We start from the raw sequence: 27,589 nt of genomic DNA, 5'->3' as shown, positions 1-27,589 counted from the left end.
CTTCACCTCCTGGGTGCTGGGAACCTCTGGCAGACAGGTCCCAGGTAGGTCTGGGAGTTCTTGGAGAACCCTGGATTTAATATCAAGTTCCTGCCTTGAATTTCCTGTTTTTTCCCAAGCAGAGGGTTGTAGGAGCTGTCTGGATGCTTCCCAGCCTTTCCATGATGTGGGAATGTGGAAAGGAAGAGCTGGGCATCACCTCCTTGGAAGCTGATGATGAAATGAGGGAGGCTTAATAGAACTGTAAAATCCCAGCCTGGTTTGGGTTGGAAGGGACCTTCAAGCTCCTCCATTCCCACCCCCTTTCCATGGGCAGGGACACCTCCCACCAGCCCAGGTTGCTCCAAGCCCCATCCAACCTGACCTGAGACACTGCCAGGGATGGGGCAGCCACAGCTTCTCTGGGAAACCTGGCACAGGGGCTCAGCACCCTCACAACAAAGAAGTTCCTCCTAAGATCTCATCTCAATCTCCCCTCTTTTAAATTTAAAGCCATTTCCCCTCATCCCATCCCTCCCTGCCCTTGTCCCCAGTCCCTCCCCAGCTTTCCTGGAGCCCCTTCAGGCACTGGAAGGTGCTCTAAGGTCTCCCTGCAGCCTTCTCTTCTCCAGCCTGAACAACCCCAACTCTCTCAGCCTGGCTCCAGAGCTGCTCCAGCCCTCCCAGCATCTCCAGGGCCTCCTCTGGACTCACTCCAACAGCTCCATCTCCTTCTGGGGTTGGGGACCCCAGAACTGGACCCAGCACCCCAGGGGGGTCTCCCCAGAGTGGAGCAGAGAGCAGAATCACTTCCTTTTACCCCCTGTCCCACCTTGGTGGGGATGCAGCCCAAATAGAGTACAGAAAGAGTTTTGACCCAAGATCTGGCCTGTTAATGGAATGCCAAAAGAAAAAAAAAAAAAAAAACTGAAGAAAAACCAGGCAACAATTTCCCTCTGATAGGAAGGAAGAGGATGAGGACATCTGAGAATAGCTGAGTCAAACCCCAAAACAATAACCTTGGGGAGTTGCACTGCGTATCAGCCCTCAGCCTGAGCTCAGGATGGGTTCTAGGGCTCAGAGCTGCAGCTCAAGGTGGCCATGGGGCCACCAGTGTCACAGTGGGCATCACAGGGGATGCCAGGAGGGCCATCCTCACCAGGCTGGAGGCAACCCAACACAACCATGCTCCTGGTTCTGGGCTGAGAAGGTGTTTAGCTTTGAGTATCAGGGCATTGAGATGTTGATGGGAAGGAGGATGAAAGCTGCAAAAAAAGAAAGCTCTTAGGTCTGAAGAATAAATATTCGACTTGGATTCAACGTGCTGGTGAGATTTGATATTGGAATTCTGAGGTGTACCATGAAAAAATAACCATCACCTCCTTCATTCCATACATAAGTTGCATGTGGTATCTCAGGGCTCCTTTTCTCCCTGGATGGACCAAGGCTCCTCAAGGCCATGGTAGGGACCAACCCCAGCTCACAGCTTGGAATTTGGTATCCCATCTTCTGAGCCCTCTCTGGGCACCTTCCAGTGGTGGTGGGACTCAGCAGAAAGTCCTCTGGGTGTGGGGTGGTGGTCAGCAAGGTGAGGGGCAGCACGGGCTGAGCTGCTGCCAAGTTCAACCCAGGGGGCTTTGGGTGTTGGGACCCATGGGCACCCTGTGCATGGGCTGGAGGAAATGTGGAGCAGAAGCTCTGATGGGCTCTAGGTGGAGACTGTAGACTGTACAGTCTGCCTGTACTCTGCCTGTACTCTGCCTGTACTCTGCCTGCAGCTCTGGGTCAGTTCCAGGCACTGGACTGTCTGTGGGGTGGGCTTCTAGCTGCTCCCAAACATTGCTGGTGGGTGAGGAAGCTGAGGGGCCCCTGGAGTTTTGGTGAGAGAGGCAAAAAGCCACAAAATCCATTTATCCATGGGCTGAGAGGTAAGGAAATGCCTGAGGAAGCTCCACTGGAGGCAGGGGGGGAAACTTCAGCTTTGAAATCCCCCAGTCCCAGGCTGGACTGGCATCACCTCTGACTCTCTGTTTTCTCCTAAAAGGTTCAAATCCAAGCCTGGGATGCAGGAGGATATTCCTGCCAGCCTAAGGACTCAGCCAGGCTGCAGCACCCTCCTGCCAGACCATCTGCTCCAACCTAAATCCAGCTCAGGCTGCTGCAGCCATCCCACAGGGGGGGATTTTGGGCTTCAGATGGAGGCACCAGAATCAGCCAAGAGTTAGGGGTTGGGTAGAAGGACAGCAGGGAGGGCAGCACCTCTTTTTCTTTCCTGGGAAAGGGGAAAAATGGGATAGTTGGTGCTTTGCCCATCCCTCAGCCACGGGCACATAGGACACAGGGGCTACTCTTGTGCTGGCCAACAGGAAATCTCTTGTTGGGGTTTTTTTTTGGGGGAGGTTTTGTGTTTTTTTGAAGGCTTTCTAGCTGAGCTGCAAGCATTTGTAGCTAATTCAGTTCCCAGCTGAGGGGGTTTGGTTGCTGTGCTCAAGCACAAGTGGATTTTCACAGCTGGTGGCACCCTGTGGGACATGGTGTCACCACATGGCATCCTCCAGCCAAGCTTAGGTTCAAGTTTTTTACACCACTGGATGTTTTTTTGTGAAACAAAAATCTGGATTTGGTGCTGAAGTGGAGTCCACATCCCCTTTGCCTCTTCACTGGGTGTAATTCTGCACAGCTTCATCTTTTCCTTCTTCTGCCACTTAAAAAAGCCAAACACAAAAGGGTGGCATGGAGGGGCTTTGGTGGAACACATCCTGGGAGAGCTAGAGGATACACAGCAGTTGAGGAATGAGAAATCTGAGAAATATTTCAGGTCCTTGTCCCACACCAGCAAACAAGACTGATATGGGTGCAAATATCTTGAGGCTTGAGGAAAGGAGCAAACAAAATGTGTCTGGGTGGTGCCACCCCATCATGACACCTTCTGCCACCCATGGGGTCCTGTCTGTGCTCTTCCCCCTTCCCTCACAGTGATAAATTTCTCTTTTTTTTTTTCCTTTTTTTTTTTTCTTTTTCATTACTATTACTCTGCATATTATTATTTTTTTTTATTAAAAGGGAGGAGGAGGAGCATCTCGGGCAGGGCTAGGAATCCAAACCCAGTGATAGCTCCTCCAACCCAGGAGAAGCAGAAACAGAAACTGAAGACAGGGACAGCAAAAAAGGGAACAATGTCAGTCTGAAAAAACCAAAACATTTCTTCATCATTAATAAGAATAAAATATGTTTCCCTGCATCCCTTTAATAGTTCAGCATGGTGATGCTCACAGGCAGTGTGCTGCAAAATATGCCCCAGTAGTCACATGCATCCCTTTAGAGAGAGGAAGTTTGGAGGTCTTGAGGGTTTTTTGCAGGTTAATGTTGTTTTCAGCAGCTTTTTTTCTGTGATCTCAGTTTTTCCAGCTTGGATGGTCAGCTTGGATCTGTTGCAGAGTGTGTAGGGTGAGCTTCGTACCTCTGTGCTTCAGGGGCTGAGCAGAAAAGCTTGGGAAAAAAAAAATCAATATATAGCCAAATGCCACATTTGCTGTAGCAGAAGCTCCCTGGCTTCCTAGGATGTATAAATATTAGCCCCTGAGAATGATTTTCTGAGCTCTTCTGTGTAAATAACGTTTTTTACAGGCTGATACTTCACCTGCAACTCCCATCTTTTGGTGGTTGCTTGTTCCCCATTGCAGGGAGTCCAAACAACCCGTTCCAGCAAGGAGCTCCAGCACTGGTACCAGTACCTGATACCCATGGGATGGTGGTGAGAAGCAGGCAGAGGAGATAAGGGATTTGTCAGCCCCTTTGTTTTCCAGTGTGTTTACTCAACAAAGTCAAGTGCTGGGACAGAGCCACAACCTCCCTGCAGACTAAACAGTTGCAATGTTTTCTCCCATGACCAAAAGAATTTAGAAAAGGGTCCTGATATGAAACTTTACACAAATTCTGGGTGCCACAAATATCTCTGGCTGGGAGATTTTTAACTCCTCCAGTTCCTTACCCATGGGGTTCAATTTCCAGGAAGGAAAAAGCCCATCCCATGCTGGCTGGTTGCCTGCAGGACCCCCTGTGCTCTCCCACCCACCCCACACCCATCTTTCTTTTTTTGTGGGGTTTTTGGTTTTTTTTTTACTTTCTTTTAAAGGAGAAAGCCAACATCTCTGTCCACAACAGGGCCCTGGAGGCCTCACTTCAGGAAAGACATGGACCTGCTGGAGTGAGTCCAGAGGAGGAACACGAAAATGATGGGAGGGCTCTGGAGCCAGGCTGAGAGAGTTGGGGTTGTTGAGGCTGGAGAAGAGAAGGCTGCAGGGAGACCTTAGAGCACCTTCCAGTGCCTGAAGGGGCTCCAGGAAAGCTGGGGAGGGACTGGGGACAAGGGCAGGGAGGGATGGGATGAGGGAAAATGGCTTTAAATTTAAAAGAGGGGAGATTGAGATGAGATACTAGGAGGAAATTCTTTGTTGTGAGGGTGCTGAGCCCCTGTGCCAGGTTTCCCAGAGAAGCTGTGGCTGCCCCATCCCATCTTCCAACCCAATCCCTGGAAGAGGATCTTCTGCAAGACTGCAGAGGAGCAAGCTGCTGGTGAAACAATCAAAGCTCCCAGAGCATTCTGCTCACTTTTCCAGAGTGTTTCTGCTCTGTGCTTTATCCCACTTGAAAATCAGTTGGAGAACTTGTCCTGCAATAATGTGGTTTAAGCCTCAGCAACTCAGAGGAGATGTGAATATGTTCTGGTGGGAGTGAGGTTTGCTGCAGTTCAATGATAATGATGTCCCATGGGACATGATGTCTTCCCAGGATGTGGCCACATCTCAGTTCTGATATTTTCATCTCCATGAGAGAAAGAAAGATAATAGGGGACCAGGGATTTCTTCCAAGCTGCCTCTTATCCTCACTGCTTTCCTTGTGCTCAGAAGATCAGTAAAGAAGATTTTTCCACCAGGACAAAATGTTGTTTGCTTTTTCTGGTGTGGAGACTGTGCTACTTCCCCTCCTGGTCATCTCAGAGCTTTCACTGAGCCAGTGTTAGGTTAACAGCAAAGCTCTTCTTGTTTGCACATCCATCATTATGTTATTACCTGGATTCTGGACACCTGATAATAAACTAATAATTAACCTCTTGCACCTCTGCAGCCCCCTGAGAACCTCAGAGACATCACTACCTGAAGCCATGAGACAGCCACATTGAGGGGGTAATTGGTGCTGATCCCAGATTTGGATCCAGGTTGTGAGGTCATGGTGAGACCAGGGGGCAGGAGCTTGAAGTGCCCACTCACTTGGTCACCTCAGGGTGACTGGGGACACAAGAAGTACCCACAGCTCCTCTTGCCTCTGATTATCAGCTGCCTTGGCTACCCAAACCTGCAGAATTTAAAATTCATGGGGATGCCTAATCCTGGCTGTTGGCTCAGAATCTTCTTTAGGAGAACCAGGAATTTTCCAGTCTTTTTTTTCCCCTTCCTTCCCAAATCCTTTTGAGGGAAATAAGCACTATTTGTGTCTTTCTAGTGGCTTCAGGATCCTTGGTGAGTTGTTCTTGTGGCACTGGTCAGTGGCACTTCATACAAGTTCTTTATCATCTGGTGGTCACTTGATGGGTGGTGGGTGCCCTTAGGGTGCTGGAAGGTCCTGCTGACCTGGACCTTCACCACGTGATGCATTTGGGAGACCTCAGTGTTGAGAAATGTTCACAGAGCTTTGGCCATCATGAAACCAGGGCTACACTCATGGCCACCACTCAGATTTGCTGCTTTTTTTCCAAAACAACCAAAACAGCCCAAGAAGATGCCGGCGCGCGTTCGTCTGGGGCAGCTCCAGCTTGGAGGAAATGGTGTGATGAAAATCTGTGGGAGTGAAATGTCTCATGGCTGGGTGAAGCCAGGACCTCTGCCAGCCTGGGTGCAAGGGTGTCACCTGGAATTTAAAAAGCTTTATCTGCTTTCAGTGTCAATAGCTCCTTTGTTGGAGTAATACTAATTGGGGTGATTTGCATGTCTCAGTCACACACCCCAAAGCATGGAAGATGAGTAAATCCCTGGGAAACCAGGGTAGAGAAGTGATGGGAGCCCATGCAGGACTAGGAATAAATCCCCTGTTTCTCAATCCTGCATGGAAGCTTGTTGTCTCAAGCAGGTTTTCCATCCTCCATCCTTTCCATCCTCCTTTGTGTTGTCCCTGGCATTAGGGATGGTGTGGTGGGATCTCTGTATGGTTTGGCCCCTGGTGAGTGTCAGAAAGGTGCAGACAGAGAGGTAAAGAGTATTGCTGCAGGTGGTGGGAGAAAAAACAGTGTTTATGGTAGAGCTGAGGGTCCCACCTCATGACCCACCATTTCCAGTGGTTTAGCACAGCTTCCATAGTGGTGTCCATGGTGAGTGAGATGTTCCCAGGGACTTGGTGAGACCCCAGGCATCCATGGCCAGAGGTGTTTAGTCATTCCCTGGTGGTCCCACAGGTTTCTCCAGCACCTCCTGAGCTGCTTCTGAACACTGGTGTGAGAAACTCCTCATTTTACTGGATTACACATCCCAGAAAGCAAAGCCACACTCCAGAGCCTCCTCCAAGCCAGGACCTAAGTACAAATATTATTTAAATTATAAATAGGGAATAATGCAGTGGAGTTAAGAGTGCAAAATGTCATTAGTGCTTTCTAGAAGAATTTGGGGAGAGGGTTCTCACAAAATTGTAGAATTACAGAATGATTTTGGTTGGAAAAGACCCTGAAGATCACCCAGTCCAACCCTTAACCCAGCCCTGCCAAGGCCACCCCTGCCCCATGGCCCTCAGCACCACATCTCCAGGGCTTGGAAATCCCTCCAGGAATGATGGGGACTCCAGCCCTGCCCTGGGCAGCCTGGGCCAGGCCCTGACAACCCTTGCCAGGGAGAAATTCTTCCCAAGCTCCAATCTAAACCTCCAGCTCAATTCCTCTTCTCCCATCCCTTCTTCCTTGGGAGCAGAGCCCGACCCCCCCTGGCTCCAACCTCCTCTCAGGGGGTTGCAGAGAGCCAGAAGCTCTCCCCTCAGCCTCCTTTGCTCCAGGATCAACACCCCCAGCTCCCTCAGCTGCTCCTGGGCAGACTTCTGCTTCAGACCCTTCCCCAGCTCCCTTGCCCTTCTCTGGACACACTCCAACCCCTCAATGTCCTTCTTGTCCTCAGGAGCCCAGAACTGACCCCAGGATTCAAGATTTGTCCCTTTCCTTCAGGAGAATGACAAGGAACAGATGCTGTCCCAACCCCTACTCAGCAGCACCCTCCTCCAGCCCATTTTATCTATCTCAGGCCCTTTCTAAAGAGCCATTTAAAGCTCCAACCCTTTGTAGGGCATCTCCAGTAACATCAAATATTCCACGCATTCCCTCTTGGCTTTTTATACCACGCGCCCATGCTAATATCTCCACCTTCTGGATTTCTTTTTATGCATTATTTTTTACCCCATATTTCCTGCCTCCTTGAAAATGACCTAGTAAACATCCAGAGGAAGAGCTCTGGGTTTACAGAGCATCAAAGCCCAAATGTCTTTTTTTTTTGGCCATGGGAAGGTGGCGATGCTTAAATTAAACCTCGTTTTGATCCCACACTCAACTTTTCCCCTCTTAACTTGCTGCTGGCAGAGTCAGCCATGGGTCTGTGGGCCCAAATCTGGGGAAATGTTATTTGGGACTCATCTGGTAAAAATTAAAATAACAAAAAAATGTGTGGTGAACTCCCAAGGGATGAATTTTCAGCTGTAGCTGTCTGGATTGCAGCAAGGGTTTAGATCTGATGGCAAAATCCTTCTTCTCATCTTACTTGAAATAAAATGATAAGAGGGTGGATCTTCCACCTCTCCAGTGGAGTGGTCAGTCCATTTGTATCTTCTTGTTGGGTCCTGGTCTTGGAGAGGTCTTTCTAGGCCAAGAAAGTATAGTGTTGGATGAGTGAAAGTCTTCCTGCAGGTCCAGTTCTGGGGTCCCCAAGCCCAGAAGGAGATGGAGCTGTTGGAGTGAGTCCAGAGGAGGCCCTGGAGATGCTGGGAGGGCTGGAGCAGCTCTGGAGCCAGGCTGAGAGAGTTGGGGTTGTTCAGCCTGGAGAAGAGAAGGCTGCAGGGAGACCTTAGAGCACCTTCCAGTGCCTGAAGGGGCTCCAGGAAAGCTGGGGAGGGACTTGGGATGAGAACATGGAGGGATGGGATGAGGGGGAAGGGTTTCAAACAGGAAGATATTACATGTCTACCCCATCCCTGGCAGTGTCTCAGGTCAGGTTGGATGGGGCTTGGAGCAACCTGGGCTGGTGGGAGGTGTCCCTGCCCATGGCAGAGGGGTGGAATCAGATGATCTTGAAGGTTCCTTCCACCCCAAACCATTCCATGATCCTCTGATTCTATGAGCTGCTTCTGCACTGAGATGAAGAGTGGGATTTCACTTGGGTGCAAGAGTGGAGAGCCCCAGAATAAAGGCATTTTCTATATTCATTGCTGGCAGGAGCTTCAGCCAAGCTTAGAAAGAGTCCAGTGGAGGAAAGTCAGAGGGTGGGCCAAGCCCATCTCTGTCATTAGTGGATCAAGAGTTGGACTTTATGATCTCAGAGGTCCTTTCCAACCGGGCTGATTCTGTGATTTCAGTGCATGTTGAGACCCAATGTGATGCTCATGCTTTGTCTTCAAGTTTATGTCCTTAGCTTCTCCTGTGTGACACCTCTTTAGATGTCCCTCTACTTGCCTCATGGTTTCCCAACAAAGTCTTCCCCCAAGGGAAGACATCCCCACTACCTGGTATAAAACCATTCTCTTTTAAGATGAAGGAAGTTCACCCAGTAAAGGCACCTCCAGTTTATCTACAGCCCAGGGCACCCCCAAATTAGTCAGGCAGTTCCCATTTAAAAATACAGCCAAACTGATGAAAGATCATTTGCTCACTGCCCTGACATCACCACCTAAACATGGTGCAAGCCAACCCACACGTTATTTTTATAGGACTCCACGAGGCATTTCCAGAGCAAATAAAGTTCACCAGGCAGGGCAGTAACCCAGCTGTCTGGTTTCAAAGCTCTTCAGCCTCCTCAGAGCTTCCCATGGGTGGTGTTCAGGGCTGGAGGTCAGGGCACAGCTCCATCAGATGTGCCCCAGGGATACAGGACATGGTTTTTTTTCTCTCTTGAGCTGCTCTTCACTCATGGGGCAACTCTTCACCTCTCCCACACTCTTGGTCTACCTCATCCAGGCTGCAAACCCTTTGGAGAAGTGGTTGAGATGCTCCCCATAATCTCCATGCTCAGTGTGATGGGCCTCAGGTCCTCCTGGGAGCATAGCTGACATGTGGCCAGGTAAATCACAACCATGACTCCCTTGACCAAATTACCTAAGTGACAGCAAAGGTCTCCTCAAACACGAGCATCCCAAGGGATGTGGAACACCTCTGCATGGATTCTAACACCTCTGCATGGATGGTGTTTGTATTGTCTTGTCCATACCATGGTCAAGCAGAATCACAGAATATTTAGGTTGGAGGAGACCTCCAAGCTCATCCAGTCCAACCTTTGACTAACACCACAGCCAAGTACTAAACCTGCTGTCTGAAGGCCAAATTTAAGGACAAAGCTCCCTGTGCCACCTTTCTCCTGCTCACCATGGCACTGGTGTGGCACCTCACAAAGCAGATGGGCATCTCAGGATGCTTAAGGGGAGCCCTGGTGCTGCAAGTCCAACCACCATGAAGGTTCAGGTCGTGGTGAGCCCAACTCTTGCCTGTAGGCAGCCATGGTCCACAAAATGTAATCCCTGCAGCTGGCAAAGTGCTTTTCCTGATTTGTTGAAGGGATCCTTATCACCCTTGCTTTTGCAGAGTACATGCAAACCATCTCCTTTTGCTCCCAGGGAGTTGCTTCATGGGTTCTCATGAAATTTGTCCCAACCTGAGGTTGCAAATGGAGCAAAATCATTCCTTCTGTGGTGTCACATTCTGAGTTACAACCTTCATGTTTGACCTCTGAATCCATCCCACATTCCATCCCCTGCTCCTGTCCTTCCTCGTCAAAATCTGCACGAGGTTTTTTTGGTGACTTGGTGAGGTTGGGAGAGGACCTCAATCTCTTTTCATTTCCAGGGGTCTTTTTCCTCAGCTGTGAAGTTGGGTGCAGAGCATTCAATGATGCCTCTGCTGGGTGGCATCACCCACTGGGTGCCATAGGATGAAAAAAGGAAGGTGGTGCCATCTCTTCCTGCCCAGTTCCCATCCCAGGCCTGATGTGTATCATTTGGTTTATGGAAATTTGGTTGGTTGGTTTGATTTTATTTTCTTTTTGAAAGAAAAAATTTTCTTTTTATTTTCTTTTTGATTTTTATTTTCTTTTATTTTCTTTTTATCAGAAAATTTCCCAGCATTCCGTAGGGATCCCAAAACATGGCTCAGCTCCCCATGGACCATCCCAGGCAGGACAGGGGGACATCCAGGCTGGGAGGGACAGGTGGGATGCTGTGTGAGATGCAGGAGACAGCTCAGTGCCAAAGGATGGAAAGATCTTGGGACATCAAGGAAGAGCTTTGGGGTTCAAAGGGTGATATTTGTCCCAGAGCAGAGGTGGTTGGGGGGTGACCCTAAGGCTGGAGGACCCCATGGGTGCAGACAAGGGGCACAAAATGCTCTCATTTTTATTTTTTTTTAATTTCTCAGTAGTCAGGAGGTCATTTCTCTTCTTTTTTTTTTTTTTTTTTTTTTTTTTTTTTTTTTTTTTTTTTAAAAACAAAATTCAAGTGAAAGCTCCACAAGGAGTAATTCCCTAACCCTGGGGTGATAACCTGAGCTGGCAAATCACTCTCTCCTCCACCACTCCCCTGGGACTGGCTGGAGAATGAAAGGATGAACTCCACAAACACCCCAAGAGGAGTCTGAAAAAACCCAACAGGATTTGGCTGCAGGTTGATTTTGGAGTTGCAGACAGAGTTGGGCAATTGCTTTAGAGAAATGGGTGGAGAGAGGAGTTAGTCACCACGGGTTGGTTAATAAGTGCCTCATTTATTGGACAGGTCTTTTTCCTGGGTATGCAAATATATTCAATGGTTTGTTGGGTTTTTTTTTTCTCTCCTTTTGTAATGAAACCTCGGACTGGCTCCTGTCTCTGTGTCTGCAGTTGTGTCATGAAAATAATTGTATTATAATAATAATAATAATTGCTTGGCTTTTTTTTTTTTTTTGTTTTGTTTTGTTTTTGTTTTTTTTTTTAGCTCATGCTTTACTTATTTTTGCTTCAATAATAATACTAAAAAGAAATTTAAAAAAGAACTCCTGTGTGCTGGCCAAGGCACAAGAGTGAATTTTGCTGTGGTGGCTTTTATATCCCCCCAGCTTTCCAGAGTGGAGGCTGGAGGCTTGGTTGTGGCAGCAAAGCCCTTTGCCTGGGCCAGGAGGAATAAACTGAGATGAGAAAGATGGAAGGTGATTTATTTAGGTGCTGGGTTTCAACTGTTGTGCAACCCATGCTGGGAGCACACGGCGTGGAGAACAAACTTGTCCTGCTCTTTCATTTCCCCCCACCCTGCTCAGTGGCTGATGATTTTTAATACCAAGGAGAGGTTGCTATGGAGACAGACAAGCAGAGTCTCCTGAGACATCCTGCAAGGACCTCTGCAGCATCACTGAGAGCACAGGGACTCAAACCCTTTTGGTTTGGAGGGTGATGACTCTCTCATGCCATCCTCTAGGAAGGTTTTTTATTTGCTTTCCTAGGTTGCTCCTTGCTCTTCGTCCCAACACACACGTGTTTTCCTACCCTATCCCTCATCCCTTTTGAAACAGTTCCTTACAAACCCCCAGATTTTTTTCTTCATTCGTTTTCTTCTCTTTCTGTTCAAAACTATTTTTATTTACTACTCTCAAGGTTGTTTCAGGGGGAAGCTCCGTGGCACACAGGATACACACACGTATTCCTATCCTGCCTTTGGGCAACCCCCTGTGGTTTGTTTTTTTTCTTCCCAGCTGGAGGACTGGAGGGGAAGCAGCCATCTCCCTGCAAGCTTCTTCCTGGTGGTGCTCCATAAATCTGCTGAGCCCCTGTGCCAGGTTTCCCAGAGAAGCTGTGGCTGCCCCATCCCTGGCAGTGTCTCAGGTCAGGTTGGATGGGGCTTGGAGCAACCTGGGCTGGTGGGAGGTGTCCCTGCCCATGGAAAGGGGGTGGGAATGGATGATCTCCAATGCTCCTTCCAACCCAAACTCTTCTGCTTGGGACTCCAGGGGTTGTAGGAGAGGGCTTTCCCCCATCCTGTTTCCAGGATGGTTTTGACATCCTCTAGGGAGGTTTTTTATTTGCTTTCCTCTGTTGCTGCTTGCTCTTTGTCCCAGCACAAACATCCCTTTTTTCCCATCCTGCCTTTAGGAAACTCCCTGTGGTTTGGTTTTTTCTCCCCAGGTAGAGGACTGGTGGAGAGGCAGCCCTCTCCCTGCAAGCTTCTTCCTGGTGGTGCTCCATAAATCACATCATTGGGATAATCCTTGGTCATGGCAACCACCAGCTCAGGAGCAAGGTGACCTTTTAATACCAAGCTCAGGCTAACCTGCTCTTTTCTGGTTTGGCAAGGAGACAGACTCTGCTGTCATTTTGCAATACCCCATGGAGCAGCCAGACCTTTAGGATGTGTCCTGATGGACATTGGATCAGCTGCAGATATCATAGAATGATCATACAGTGGTTTTGGATTGGAAGGGACCTTAAAGATTATCCAGTTCTAACCCTCTGTGTGGTTCCAACCTCCCACCAGCCCAGGTTGCTCCAAGCCCCATCCAACCTGACCTGAGACACTGCCAGGGATGGGGCAGCCACAGCTTCTCTGGGAAACCTGGCACAGGGGCTCAGCACCCTCAAATTCAACAATTTCCTCCCCATCTCCAACCTCAATCTCCCCTTTCTCTCCAAGTTTTAACCCATTTCCCTTCTCCTCTCCCTACCCCCCCGTGTCCAAAGCCCTCCCCCAGCTTTCTTGGAGCCCCTTCAGATATTGGAAGGTTGCTCTGAGCTCACCTGGGAGCCTCCTCTTCTCCAGGCTGAACAACCCCAATCCCTCAGCCTGGCTTCCCAGGGAGGTGCTCAGCCCTCTGAGCATTTGAGTGCCTCTCCTCTGGACACCTTCCAGGAGCTCTGTGTCCTTCCACAGTCCTTCAGGTAACAGAATGAACAGGCAGATCCACCTGGACCACCAAGCCCAGCATGGCCACCACCAGTCATTGCATTTATCCTGCACTTCCTTTCACATCTTCGTTGCTGCTTTCTTTCAGCCTTGGTTGAAAATGAGTCCCCATGTGTGTGTGTCAGGGGCAGGGCAGGACATGGGGACAAGCCATGACAGTTATTACAAGGCTTGGTGCTCTTTCTCCAGCACCTGGTGGCTTTGCTGTGTTGAAATTCCAGCCACCATCTGCCTTGAGTAACCTCCCCGTTGTTACTAAAGAGTCGGTCTGTCTGTCTCTATCCCCCCCCAACCCCCACCACCACCACCACCACCACCCCTCTCGAGTTTCCATTTCCTCCTCGTCCTCTCTCCAGACAGCCCCTGCCTCTCCCTGGGTGATGTGGTTTTGCTGATGCAGCCCTCTTGTCTCTGTCCCTCTTGCAGAAGGATTTCACCATGCGGGAGGAGCTGCAGCAGCGGGACGTGGAGCGCTGGCTGGGGTTCATCACCTTCCTCTGTGAAGTCTTTGGCACCATGAGGAGCAGCACTGGTGAACCCTTCAGAGTCCTCGTCTGCCCCATTTATACCTGCCTCAGGGAGGTAAATACCTTCAAAATTTGCTCTGACCACCCAAGGGGAAAGCCCAACCCACCTTCGAGCCGTCGCGGTGCGGTGCTGAGGTGCCCGTGGTCCTTTGGGATGTTTGCTTTAGGAGTCCTGGAGGTTTCCTGCATATTGGCTTGCTCTTCATTAAAAGCATGTGGGTTGGTGCCTTTGGTCCTCCAAGCAGGACCCCGTGGCCCAAGGGTTTGCAAAGCCCAACATTGCAAAAATCCACCCCTCAAGGGAGCTCAAATTGCTTCTTAAAAGTAAATGAAGCCGCCTGAAGAGGTCAGGCAGAAAAAGGGGAAGAAAAGGGGAAAGAGGTGAGGTCCCATATGTCCCTATTCCCCACCTAGCACAGCAGAAACACAACCCTGACACCAGCTTTGGGGACATTTCAGAACCTGAGCTCCTGATGGGCTTATTTCAGAGCCTGAGCTCCCCTTGGTTTGGGATTGGCAGAAACCTCAGTGAGGACAAAGAGAACAGGCAGCTCCAGTGTTAATGCTAAGTAGAGCAGAAGAACATCTTTGTTGGCAATGAGGATGGTGGGATAGAGTCCACCTTCAGCAAGTTTGCTGATGACACCAAGCTGTGTGGTGTGGTCAGCCCACTGGAGGGAAGGGAGTGCTGGACAGGTAGGAGAGGTGGATCCATGCAAACTTCATCAAGTTCAGCAAGGCCAAGTGTGAGCTCCTGCTGATGGGTCAGGGCAATCCCATCACAAATCTAGGTTGGGCAGAGAATGGGTTGAGAGGAGCCCTGAGGAAAAGGACTTGGAGGTGTTGGGTGAGGAGAAGCTCAACATATAGCTGCCCCATCCCTGGCAGTGTCTCAGGTCAGGTTGGATGGGGCTTGGAGCAACCTGGGCTGGTGGGAGGTGTCCCTGCCCATGGAAAGGGGTTGGAACTGGGTGATCTTAAAGGTCTCTTCCAGCTCTGAATATTCCATGATCAGGTGTTGGTTGATGAGAAGCTCAGCATGTTCTGGCAGCTCCAAAACCACCCCTGTCCTGGGCTGCATCCCCAGCAGGGTCAGGAAGGGGATTGTCCCCCTCTGCTCTGCTCTGGGGAGACCCCCCTGGGGTGCTGGGTCCAGTTCTGGGGTCCCCAACCCCAGAAGGAGATGGAGCTGTTGGAGTGAGTCCAGAGGAGGCCCTGGAGATGCTGGGAGGGCTGGAGCAGCTCTGGAGCCAGGCTGAGAGAGTTGGGGTTGTTCAGGCTGGAGAAGAGAAGGCTGCAGGGAGACCTTAGAGCACCTTCCAGTGCCTGAAGGGGCTCCAGGAAAGCTGGGGAGGGACTGGGGACAAGGGCAGGGAGGGATGGGGTGAAGAAAAAAGGTTTCAGAGGGGAGATTGAGATGAGATGTAAGGAAGAAGTTATTTGCTGTGAGGGTGCTGAGCCCCTGTGCCAGGTTTCCCAGAGAAGCTGTGGCTGCCCCATCCCTGGCAGTGTCTCAGGTCAGGTTGGATGGGGCTTGGAGCAACCTGGGCTGGTGGGAGGTGTCCCTGCCCATGGAAAGGGCTTGGGAATGGATGATCTCCAATGCTCCTTCCAATCCAAACTCTTCTGGCTGTGACTCTAGGGACTGTGGGAGAGGGCTTTACCCCATCCTGTTTCCAAGGTGGTTTTGTCTCCTGCTGTTGCCTGTAGAAGACTGTCCAAAAATAGGCTTGGAGCTCTGAATCTCAAACTGTCAGTAGTGCTTCTGTCAGGCCATAAATAACTCACTGTAAAATAAGTTCTCCACTAGCCCTTGAGCAAGGGAAGGATGGAGGAACTGCTGGCAATGACATTTTTTACAGTCATGGGAAGTTTTCTATGGATGCAAACACATCATAAACATTTTGCCTTCACAGTCATGTTGTGGGTAGGGTTCACAGACAGTGACTGTGGAAGTGAGAAAGAGCTGGGGCATGGTGACGTGGCACACAGATCCAGGGGAGGGGGTGGGAGAGGGGTGCTAAGAATAGCTCAACTTCCCCAAAATTCCAGCCCACGGCACTGTGTGTCACCTCATGGGAAGATCTTGGTGTCTAGCAAAGTTCCCTTCCACTTCCCAGCTCAGTCATGGCAGATCCCAGCCCTGATTCTGCCTGGATTTTTCCTTGCCCACTCCTCTCTGCCATCCTGGTCCCTCCTGTCACCTCCTGGGTTCATGGGGACATGGTGGTGACCTAGAGGTGCATGGAAGGACACCAATTTCACCTATCAGGGATATTTTTTACAACAGGGCAGCTCCATAAAAAAAAACATTACTAATTATATCGAGATGCCATGCATGGATTTGCTTCTTAAAAATACATCTCTGCTCCTTAGCAGGACAGCTCTGTCCCCAGGGTGTCACCAGGGAAGAAGCCTCTTATCTGAGCTGATATGAATGAGCCTGAGTCTTCCAGCTCTTACCCAAAATGATCTGTGACTGCTCACTCCATGGGGTTGTCACCTTGACACTCACACCATTCCTCTTCCATGGCTCTGGGATAGATTTTTGTCTTGCCACTTTGTTTGGGTTTGTTGTTTTGGGTTTTTTTTTTGCCACTGTCATCTTCTCCTGATGCACAGGGCCAACCCAGGAGAACAGAACCACCTGGCAGTGGTGATAGGTGCCAACCAGAGCTAAAGCCAGGCTGTAGATTCAGCTGATGGTGAGCTCTTCCATCCACACCTCGGAGAGGACAGGGACCTTGGCTAAGGGTGCTCCTTGGGGTGTTGGAAGCTTCCTAGTAGGAAAAGTGTGAGCTTCATGGTGTGAGCAGCCATGACAATTCCTCTACATGCTCTATAATGGGTTTGCAAGGTGCAGTAGATCTCATGATGGGGTTTCTCTTCTTCTTGTTGCTCAGCTCTTACATCTCCAGGTACAACTTCAGCTCTTCACCCCAAACTCCTCCCCCAGCAGAGCCCTTCTGTGCTGTCCATCACACTTTTTCCTCTGCTTCCATCCACCCATCTTTTGATGGATAAACCCTACCAGAGGTGAGATACCATCTCTCCCTCTGCCTGACCTTTCAGCTCCTCTTGCTTTTTAGTTCCTCTGTCTCCTTTTTTTTTTATTTATTTTTTTTTCCCTTTTCCTTCATAGCTTGGGCAGACTCAGGCAAAGGTCAGCAAGGGAGGGAGCAAGAGGAAGGGGAAAGTTGCCTGATGACTGAAGCAGGAATGTCTCTTCCCCCTGCAAAGCTTCCTCTCTCCAGCTCCTTTCCTCTCCCCTAATTAAGGTCCTGGAGCAGCTCTGGAGCCAGGCTGAGAGAGCTGGGGTTGTTCAGGCTGGAGAAGAGAAGGCTGCAGGGAGACCTTAGAGCACCTTCCAGTGCCTGAAGGGGCTCCAGGAAAGCTGGGGAGGGACTGGGAACAAGGGCAGGGAGGGATGGGATGAGGGGGAAGGGTTTGAAACTTAAAGAGGGGAGATTGAGATGAGATCTTAGGAGGAATTCTTTGTTGTGAGGGTGCTGAGCCCCTGTGCCAGGTTTCCCAGAGAAGCTGTGGCTGCCCCATCCCTGGCAGTGTCTCAGGTCAGGTTGGATGGGGCTTGGAGCAACCTGGGCTGGTGGGACCCATGGCAGGGGGTGGAGCTGGATGATCTTAAGGGTCTCTTCCAACCCTGAAAATTCCATGATTCTATGATTTTCACAGCAAGGCCTGAGGGGGGTCAATGTTGGGATGATTTGGCACAAGAAGTAAAATGTGGGCCCAGCTCCTGTTAAAATGCTTTGATGGAACGTGGTGACTTTGGGTGGTTCTTTAGATTTAAAGAGGGTTTTTTCTGCTAGGAATAGCACCTGGATTAAGCTGGAGAAGGGAAATAGGATTCCCAAGCCCAGCCCAAAGATTGTCAGTGAAGATGGTGAGGGGTGTGGAAGCATTTTTATGGTGAGCAGAGGAGAGCCCCTGTGCAGATGAGAACCAGAGGACTTTCGCAGCCATCAAATGTGGGGAGCTTGGGAAAAGAAAAAGAAAAACAAAGCTGAGAAGTTAAAAAGAAATAAAAGAGCTTTCCTCCTATTCTTCCCTTGGAGCTTTGGGGAATCAAGGGTGAGCTGGAAGAGGTCATTGTTCCTGGGAAAAGCTTCTCCCCAGGACTGCTTCCTGTAGCCAGGGCACCATTGGCTTGGACCTTGTCTTCTTCCAGGCCTGACTGTTCCCACGGGGAACTGGTGGTGGCATCTTCCAGGACCACATTCCTCCAGGAGTTTTTTATCTGACTCCATAAAAACACTTTTAGCAGTTTCGAGAAGTTGTCCTGCCTCCCACTCTTGGTGGTCCAAGCAAGAGGGATGTCCCACTGCCTTCTCCCAGCCCTGAAAGCCCATGTGCTCTCAGCTCTGATTTCCTTTATTTCCTTTCCCTTATTTTCCTAAAAACACACCAAATATGTCCCTGTACATCTCCACCTGCCCTTCCAAGATGGTGGGGAGTGGACATGCTTCCATCCATCCTGCCCCAAAGCCTCTACCCAAACACTGAGGGCCATATCTGGCCCTGCTTCCAACAAAACTTCACATTGTCCTCCAAAACAAACTAAAACCAGAAAAACAACAAAGGGGCTTTGGTTCTTCTGGCCTCCCCTTGTTTTTTTCTTTTCTGTGGCCTCCAGCAGGGTCAGCAAAATGTAGAAAATGGGTTAGGACCAAAGATCAGCAAATCCTTGAAACATCAGTGGGGCAGGAACACTCCAGAGCCCTCTGCCTGGTGCAGCACCTGATGGGTGGCTACTGAAGACTTAAAGATAATGAATATTGTTATTTGCCATCTATTTTTCACTGATCATCACCACTTCTGCCTTCCCTTCCCTCTTTCCACATCATGCTTGGAGCTGGCTGTTCTGCATCCAGCTCGTTGTGTCAGCAGAGTTGGCATGGGCCAACCCCAGCTTGTTCCCCCCCCAACCCCAAATTCATCTCCTGGTGCTGCTGGGGAGGAGGGGTAATGTTAGGATTGGGTGCTGAGGGACATGGCCCAGCTCTTGGGGATGATTGAGGAAGGAAGGGTCAGAGCCAGCTTGGAGCCATGGTCCTGCTCTGCAGAAGCTGGAACAGATGAGTGGTGTCAGGAGGTTTTGGGCTTCTCCATCTCCCCCTCAGCAGATGTTTTTGGGACACCAACCCAGGAGGTGCCTCTCTGCCACCTTTCCTGCCATCCCTCTGCAGGAGGAGCTCCTTCCAGCCAAGGTGGTTGGTTCTTTAGGTGCTTTTGTTTCTTTTCATGATGTCACTCAGCAGTGGCTTTTACAGCCAGGTAACCTGAGCAGTTGCCTGCAGCAGCAGAGCAAGGAGGTGGAAAAACTGGCTTGGAGGACCTCAAGCTCCAGAGGATGCCAGGTGGTGATGTCACTGGGGTCCCCTCAAGGCACCTTGCTGAGTGAGGTGCCACCAGGGCAAGCAACTCAGGGTGGGTCTCCTCTCAGCCCCCATAAGAACCCAATCCCACCCCATACCCAATCCCACCCCATACCCATGCTTTTCTCCTGCCCAGGGCTTGTTTCCTGGTGAGTGTTTAAGCTTCCCCTCGACTCCTTCCTCCAGCCTGCTGAGTTGCCTCTGGATGGCAGCTCCTTGAGCACATGGAGTGGTGTCCCCCCCAATCCCATGACATCTACAGACTTCACAGGAATGTGCTCCTCACCTCCTCCAGGTCACGGAGGAAGATGCTAAATAGGGCACATCCCAGGATAGGCAACCTGGTGCTCCTCATTACTGGTCTCCAGGCAGAGTTGGGTTGTAACCCAATAGCTACAACTCAACCCAAACATCCAGACACTTTTTTACCCCCCTGGTTGTCCACCCATGGTGTCCAAGCTTGGATACAAGGGGATTGGATTTCAGGGGTGACACCATCCCACTTTCAGAACCCATGGGTGTATCAGATGGGGCTGTTGGGACAGTTTTGGAGCAAACCTCAGGAAGCAGCTCATGGCAGAGAGACCAATTAAACTGAAAAACTCCTTCCTGCAGGAAGCTGTGGCTGACTCACAGAGGTCCCTCCTGCTTGAGGAAGTTGTTGCTGCTTGGGCTGGGTGGGGGTTATGTGGTGTGATTATCACCCCAAATAAGGGAGATGTGAGCACATACCTGACCCAGGACAGATGCTTTTATGGACTTGAGTCAAGGTCAGTGGGACCATGAGAGGCTGGAGAGGTGGGACACTGCAAACCACATGAAGTTGAACAAGGCCAAGTGCAAGGTCCTGCACATGGATCTTGGCAATCCCAAGCAGAAATATGGGCTGGGTGGAGAATGGATTGAGAGCAACCCTGAGATGGAAGGCCTTGGGGGTGTCCATGGATGAGAAGGTCAATGTGAGCCACCCACGTGTGCTGGTAGCCCAGGAACCAACCATGTCCTGGGCTGCACTGTGGCTAGCAGGGTGAGGGAGAGGATTCTGAAAGAAGGAAGATTTAGGTTGGACATGAGGAAGAAATTCTTTGCTGTGAGGGTGGTAAGACGTTGGCCCAGAAAAGCTGTGTCTGCCTCATGCCTTGCGGTGTTGGGTTGGATGGAGCTTGGAGCAACCTGGGCTCTGCCCATGGCAGAGGGGTTGGAACTGGATGAGATTTAAAGTCCCTTCCAACCCTGGGATTCTATGACTTTATGGTCTTCTTAGCAACCCCAGGGGCTGAGGGCAGCACCAGGGAGAGGTGAATCAGCCCCACCAAGGGAGGGTTGAGCAGGTCTGGCAGGCTGGCAGCAGGCAGGACGGTCGCTTCTCCGCAGGAATCTTCTCCTACCTCCTCCAGTCTGGTTGGCAGAGCCTGTCCCGTTCCAGCAAGCCTTGAAAACCTTGGCAGGCTCCCACAGCTCCCCTGCCTTCACTAACCCAAAGCCTTGGGGGGGTTTGTGGAGGTGCAGGGAGGATAAATCCTCCCCGTCTCATGAGTCGGCGGAGACTGGGGATCCACTCCCCTTCCCTCCCTCCCTCCTCTTCACGCCTGTTATCTCCTGGGGCCATGCAGTGTAATTGAGCAAAAAAATCTTCCAAGGCAGTAATTAACGTCTGAACTTCAAGAGGGCACTGCCTTTTCCACTGTCTCCTTCAGAGGAAGAGAGAGGAAAACCTCCCCGGCTGCAGTCAGATGAGCTGGGAGGGTGGTGCTGCTTGGAAAAGAAAATTGTATTCTTTCAACATGTTGGGGTTTTGTTTTTTTTAATTATTGGGGGGGTTGTTTTGTTTTAGTTTTCAACCACGCTGACTTTTTTAAAAGCCCCCCCCAAAAAAGTGTGTTTGTCAAGATTGTGTTGCTAGCCCAAGAATGAGGCATAATTTTTCCTTCATGGAAGGAGCAAACACAAAAGGGACCAAAATCCTCACCCCTCACCACCCAGGTAGCTCCATGGGGCTGGACTTAACCAGAGGAAATAAGTCCTCTGTATGAAGAATCATAGAATAATTTAGGTTGGAAGGGACCTCCAAAGGTCACCCAGTCCAACCCCAGGGACACCCTCACCTAGATCAGGGTGCTCAGAGCCTGCTCAAGCCTCACCTTGAACATCCCCAGGGACTGAGGCCTCAACCACCTCCCTGGGCAAACAAGAAGGGGAGTTACTTCCTCATAAAAGTCCCCTTCTGGTCCCCTCATTTTGTGAAAATAAACGGCTTGGTCTCCAGTTCAGTGGGACTGGGACAAACTGGGGAGTGGAAAGGAGGGAGGGGGGACGTGGGCATTGTAGGGAAGGGATCCCAGGGAAGGGAGGAGAAAGAGGAGACTAAGTGTCGGGGACATGGGAGAAAGAAGGAGAAAATGGGGAGAACAAACAAGTGGGGGAATATTGTGGGAAGCCAGAAGAGAAGGACTGAAAACTGGGAAGAGCTGGGAGAAAACTCAAAGAGCAGAGTGGAGGTGAAAGGTGTCAGCTCTTGGCAGCGGACAGACTGAGCCCAGGAGGTCTGCGCGATGCCTTTCAGCCCACCAGCTCTGTCGAGTTGTTTTCTGTGCTTTCTTGGAAAGCTGCAGGATTCTTTTCGTGCCAGCAGGAAAAACCAAATTTTGAAACAGGGGAGGGGAAATCATCCTTCCCCCCCCCCCTCCTTCCCCCCCCCCCAGTCTCCTTGTTTCTGTAGGACCCACAGAGGAGGCAGAGGAAGCAATTAGGGCAGATAAAAAAACGCCGCTTGATACCATCTCACAGGATGGTCCCTCCTCCTCGAGTGGTTTTGTTTTTCCCCTTCGCCCTCCAGCCCAGGCATTGTTAGCTCCCCAAACCCCTTTCAATGGGATGTAAACACAACTATTTGTGTCCCTCTCCCTCCCTCCCCAGAGCCAGGAAAGCCGGGAGAGCGTCCGGGCGAGCCAGGGTGGAGCCCGGCGCAATCAAGCGCGATGGTCTCGCCGCTCTTTCTTTCCATGTTTTGTGTTGCCCCGGGACCCTTGGGATGAGATCACATCCTCTTCTCCCAGGGTTATTATGTCTTCAGCCAGGCAGGATGAAGCTGGCCGTCTGGGTGGCTGGGTCTCCCTATCTGCTCAGACTGGGTGGCTCTTGTCCATCTGTCTCACCCAGCCTCGGGTCCTCGAGGTCCTCCAGCCAGGAGAGGTGTAACCACCAGGCTACTGTTGGGTTCCAGTGTCTGGCTTGATGAGTGACCAGATTTTCTTCATCATTGTCTCCAGTAATTGCCTCTTAATGGTTTCCATCTTCGCAGGAATCCCTTCTGCTGTTCCAGATCCAGGGAGAGTCATGTTTCATGGTTTCCCTTGTCTACAGTGGAAAAGGAGTAGGAGGAGTTTCCCACGACTGGGTACAGGGTTTTGTTCCTCTGCCCTTAATTCAATTTGCTGTTAAGTATCTCTGAGTTCCTCAGGAGCCCATCGAGGAGGATAACCAACATTTTGGTTTAATTTGGTGCAATAAGCAAACTAATCTCTTCTTATCACCCTCCCAGGGAGTCCTGGTTGGGTAAGAGGAGAACAGAAATCTCCTCCTCAGCAGAGAGCAGCACATCACTGTAAAAGGAGTAGACCAAAGCAAACTCCTTGAAGTTGTCCAAACTTAGTTAGGAAAAGTGCCTCTTATGGACAGAGCTCTTGATGCAACCACCTGGGCATACTCCTTGACCCAGTGTGTCAGCCTCCTGGTTGTAAGGGATGACCCTTGATCCATAGGATGGTTTGGGGCCCTTTCAGGGCCATCCAGTCCAACCCCAGGGACATCTCCAACTGGATCAGGTTGCTCAGAGCCCCATCCTACCTGACCTGGAATGGTTCCAGGGATGGGGCATCTCCCACCTCTCTGGGCAACCTGAGCCAGGGTCTCACCACCCTTAGCATAAAAAATTTCTACCTACTCTTGACTCTCCACTCCTTCAGTTTGAAGCCATCACCTCTTGTCCTGCCACTCCTCTGCCCAGTTGCTTGTGGGACCACCAGTGACCCATTTTGGTGTCTTCTTCCTGATAAAGCAGCATGAGTTGTTGCCAGCATGTTCTCACCCAGACTGAGACCAGCCCACACCAGTCAAGGAACTGGGAAGAGAGAGACCTCTCCATGAGCTGCATGGGCTGCTGGCACCTTGTGCATCTTCAGTAAGCTTGGAAGACTTCTCCAGATTCCCAAAGAGGTGCTGAGCAGAAGGCCATGCAGGGAGAAGGACCACTCCCAGTGGATGCAGCCCAACTCAGCCTCCCTTTCCCAGTTCAGCTGGGTTTCTAGAGCCCAGCATACACCATTTTGGAGCACAGGAGAACCTGTGCCTCCTGAAGAGCTCAGCACAGGCAGCTCATAAGGGAAATAGTTTTCCTGTGTTTGGAAAACCTCAAAATCAAAGAGGTGAGCAGAGAAGATGCCACTTCTGCTTGTGGACTTCTAGAGGGCTTCTCTTTCCAAGTAATCACTTGTTTCTGCTCTACGGGAAGGTCTCACCTGACTTCCCCAGCTCCCAGGGTATACCCAGAGAGGGACCCAGGACCCCTTTAGTAAGGGAGGGACAATCACAGCTTGTTGGTGGCTGCAAGATCATCCCAGCTGACCTTCTGATGTCCTGAGTTGAGGAGCTGATACATCTAATGGGAGCAGATTGTAGAAATCCTGAAACTGGCGTGGAGTGTTTGGTAAATTACTCATCTCCCACACCCTCATTTGTACTTTTTATTTTCCCCAGTCTAGGCTTTTTTCACACACTGTCCCCTCCACCCCCACCTCCGTGTCTTGGGACAATAAAAAAAAAGGAGCTGGAGAAACTGCTCTTATTTCAGGTACCTTCCCTAAAGATTTGCAACAGTCAGTCAGTAAGGGGCCTCTGGAAAACCAGAAAGTTGCTATAGATGTCTTGTGAAGTGCTCCCAGGAGAACTCATGGAGCAGTGTGGGGCTTCCAGGAGGTTTTGGGGCCAGGAGTTCCCCAGCTGTGGTCCATTAGACCACCAAGAGTTGGCTCAGGGGGACAGCACACCCTGTGTTTTAACAGTACTGGTAGTAAGATGACCCTGGAACCATCGGATGGTTTGGGTTGGAAGGGACCTTTCAAGGCCATCCAGTCCAACCCCAGGGCCATCTCCAACTGGATCAGGTTGCTCAGAGCCCCATCCAACCTGACCTGGAATAGTTCCAGGGATGGGGCATCTCCCACCTCTCTGGGAAACCTGGGCCAGGGTCTCACCACCCTCAGCATAAAAAAATTCCTACCTTCTGCCTACTCTTGACTCTCCCCTCTTTCAGTTTGAAACCATCACCCCTTGTCCTGTCACTACAGGCCCTGGTAAAATGTCTGTCCTCATCTTTCTTATAAACCCCCTTAGTGAAGGGTCTCCATGTTGATCCCCACCATCCATCTTGTTGAGGACAATGTCCACCATGGCCTTTCCCAAGGGCTCCTCTGGTTAAAAGCAGGGCTGGGAAGCACCATCTCTCCTACATCCTTTGAACTCCAACATGTCCATTCTATTCTAGCTCCAAGTGGCCCAAGTAGCTGTTTCTTTCCTTCTCCCAAAATGAAACATGTCTCACCCATCACCTCCTTTCACCCCAGTGAGCTGGTTGCTCCACCTTGGACCTTGCCTTCCCAACACTTTGGTTTCTCTGCAGTCATGGTCCATGTTCCCCTGAGGAAACACCAGCAGGCACCTCCTTGTGACCTAAACATCAGATGAAAAGCATACCTGTGGGCAGAGCAGTTGCAAGGCTGGAGCTTCACACCCCAGGCAGCCTGGGTGTCCATGGATGTTGTCACCGGAATGGATCATCTTGAGATGTCCATCAGGGAATCCGGGGCAAAGAGGCACAAGGGCTGTGGTCAGTCCAACTTTCACTGGTTCTCAGGGACATCCCAACCTCTCCGTGGCTCAGGGTGGATATTTTCAAGTTTTATTCTGCTTTCCCACTGGAGTCATCACCAAAGCAGCAGAAGACACTGCATGCCAAGAGGTTGTTTGTGGCAAGCGTTGCTTCGGTGTCGTTTTGCAAGCAATGTCCTACACAATAATTATCCCTGTGCCTCACAGGAGAAACGTGGTTGCAGCTAGAAAGTGTGCCTCAGGCTGCTCCCACTCCATCTCCTGAGCAGAATCACTGAAGAACACAATTAAACCCCCATGGTTTGGTGATAAGGGATGGTGGGACAGGTTCTCCGGTCCAGCTCGTGGCTTGGGCACTCTTGAGAACACCCAAGTAAGCACTTTAGCTTCTCAGCAGCCCAAATGATCTCAGAAAGCAGATAATAAACCCAAAGCTTGGTGGCTTTGTCAGTCCCCTCAGCTTTAGCTCTCTGATTTGCTCCTGGTGGTCTCCACCTCTTGCATGTGCATCCATCACTGTTCAGGAGGGCCATGCTGGTTCTTCGATGGTGAAGCCCAGCTGTAGTTTTGGGGCTTCTCCACACCCCCAACCACTGTTATATGCCCCTCATGGGGTTTACTCTGTAAAGAGCAGGTTTTGGGGCCACAGAGGCCAGAACACACTGGTCCCAGTGTCAAGCCGTAGAACCCAGTTGCATTCCAGAACCTCCCTGCAAAGCTGCAGCCGTTCCAGGAGCAGCTCCTGCAAATGTATTTTGGGTTCCTTAGGAAATATTGAACACTCAGAACCCACCCAGGCACACTGGCCTCACAGAGGACATTCTCCAGTGCTCACATCTCTCAGCAGGACACAGAAATTGGGGAGAGGAGGAGTCTCAGATCTTCCACCACTCTTCAGAGCTGCTGGTCCAGCATCAGAAACAAAACCGAGAAGACTTTCGCAATTGAGGTTTGGGTATTGTGTGACTGCCTGGGCAGATTTTGGCACTCAGCCTCCTCTCTTAGGAAATCAGGCAGACTCTTTGTCTGCATTCCAGCAGGAACTGCTGCTTTCATTGCCCAGATTTGCCCGATACGGGGGGGAACCAGCTGGAGAGCAAAAGGGAAGCTTTCCTTTCAGATGGCCCCAACGTCCAAGGGATGAGATGGGGCTGAACCCAGAAGCACGTGAGTCTAACCTGTCCTGTCATCTGCCTCACACGCCTATAAACCTTATGAGAAGCAGCTGAGGGAGCTGGGGGTGTTGATCCTGGAGCAAAGGAGGCTGAGGGGAGAGCTTCTGGCTCTCTGCAACCCCCTGAGAGGAGGTTGGAGCCAGGGGGGGTCGGGCTCTGCTCCCAAGGAAGAAGGGATGGGAGAAGAGGAATTGAGCTGGAGGTTTAGATTGGAGCTTGGGAAGGATTTCTCCCTGGCAAGGGTTGTCAGGGCCTGGCCCAGGCTGCCCAGGGCAGGGCTGGAGTCCCCATCATTCCTGGAGGGATTCCAAAGGCACTTGAGACACCCATGTTTGTAGCCTTGGGGTCTGCTCCAGGGACCTTCAGACCTTTTTCCCTCCCTGTCTTTAAGTGAAGCCTCTCTGGTGTCTCCCAGGCGATGCCTTTTCCAAGACAAGCAGCACCACTGTGTTTTCTGTGCACCAACAGAACCACCTGCAATGAAAGGAAATTAAAAGCAGGCACAGAAAGAGGAGTGATGGGGTTTGCAGTCTGTGCTGGACATTTCCTACAGGTCAGATGCTCTCCAGCCATGCTCAGGTTCTCCCAGCTCCACCTCAGTCAAACCCCAAACCATTCCTCACTGAAGACCCAGACCTTCTCAGTTCTCCAGGACCTAATGCCACAACATCTGCATCCCAAGGAGGGACTCACCCTGCATTTTCCTCTTCTTTCCTCCACTTGAGCCAATTTTTTGGCCAGGTTTTTGATGAAGCCCCTCTGGAAATAGTCACACCAACCACCCTGGACCCCAAACGAGTCCCCAGAACCGCATCCCTAAAAATGTTCAAAAAATGTGTGGACATGGCATTTCAGGTCATGGTTTAGTTGGCATGGCAGTGTTGGGCTTGCTGGGCTCCAAGGTCTTTTCCAACCTTCATGGCTCCATGATTCTATGATTCCTTTTTCAACTCCTTCATCCACCTTTCTCAGGCAGTTTGGACCCCGTGGGAACCTGGTGTTGGGATGGTGCCTGTGGTGGGATTTCAGGAGGCAGACATGGCAGGGAGGAGCAGTTCTAAATTGTTAATAAATAATAATTCTCATGTGGGAGCACTAGTATCAGGGCTATAGCCTGTTTATGTTAAAATAGCTGAAGTAAATACAAATTAGATTGTAAATGATAAACCCAATTGCTTGGGTTCAGGTTTATGGTCACAAAAGTGCTCATCCTTCAAGGTTGTTATTTCCCTGGAAGTCTCAAAGCATTTGCAGCATTTTTTTTCTCACGGAGCTGTCAGGGCATGGGTGGGTGGGCATGAAGCACCCTTTGAGAGGTTCATGATGCAGGATGTCATGGGTGGGTGTGGACACTGATGGTGGGACCCCAGGTGGCATGGTCCTTGCTGTCTGCCTCCATCAGTGCTTCAGTGGCCAGGCCAGACTAGGAAGAACCAGCTGGGCTCTTTGATGTCCCAACAGGTCTCTTTCTGTC

The 27,589-nt window shown here is 50.6% G+C and overlaps 1 protein-coding gene across 5 annotated transcripts in view; it reads left to right on the top strand.

Annotated features, from left to right (window-relative positions):
* The window catches only part of CTIF (cap binding complex dependent translation initiation factor), a 159,527-nt gene that overhangs the window by 120,295 nt on the left and 11,643 nt on the right, over positions 1–27,589 (top strand). For all 5 annotated transcript variants that reach the window (XM_071732233.1, XM_071732237.1, XM_071732236.1 and 2 more), the window contains one exon: positions 13,558–13,713. In XM_071732233.1, the coding sequence (XP_071588334.1) occupies positions 13,558–13,713 (156 nt within the window). The remainder of the gene's footprint in view (positions 1–13,557; positions 13,714–27,589) is intronic.

The sequence above is a fragment of the Heliangelus exortis genome, chromosome Z, assembly GCF_036169615.1.
Source record: "Heliangelus exortis chromosome Z, bHelExo1.hap1, whole genome shotgun sequence".
NCBI classification, from domain to species: domain Eukaryota; kingdom Metazoa; phylum Chordata; class Aves; order Apodiformes; family Trochilidae; genus Heliangelus; species Heliangelus exortis.
This window is presented reverse-complemented; position numbering and strand designations above follow the sequence as displayed.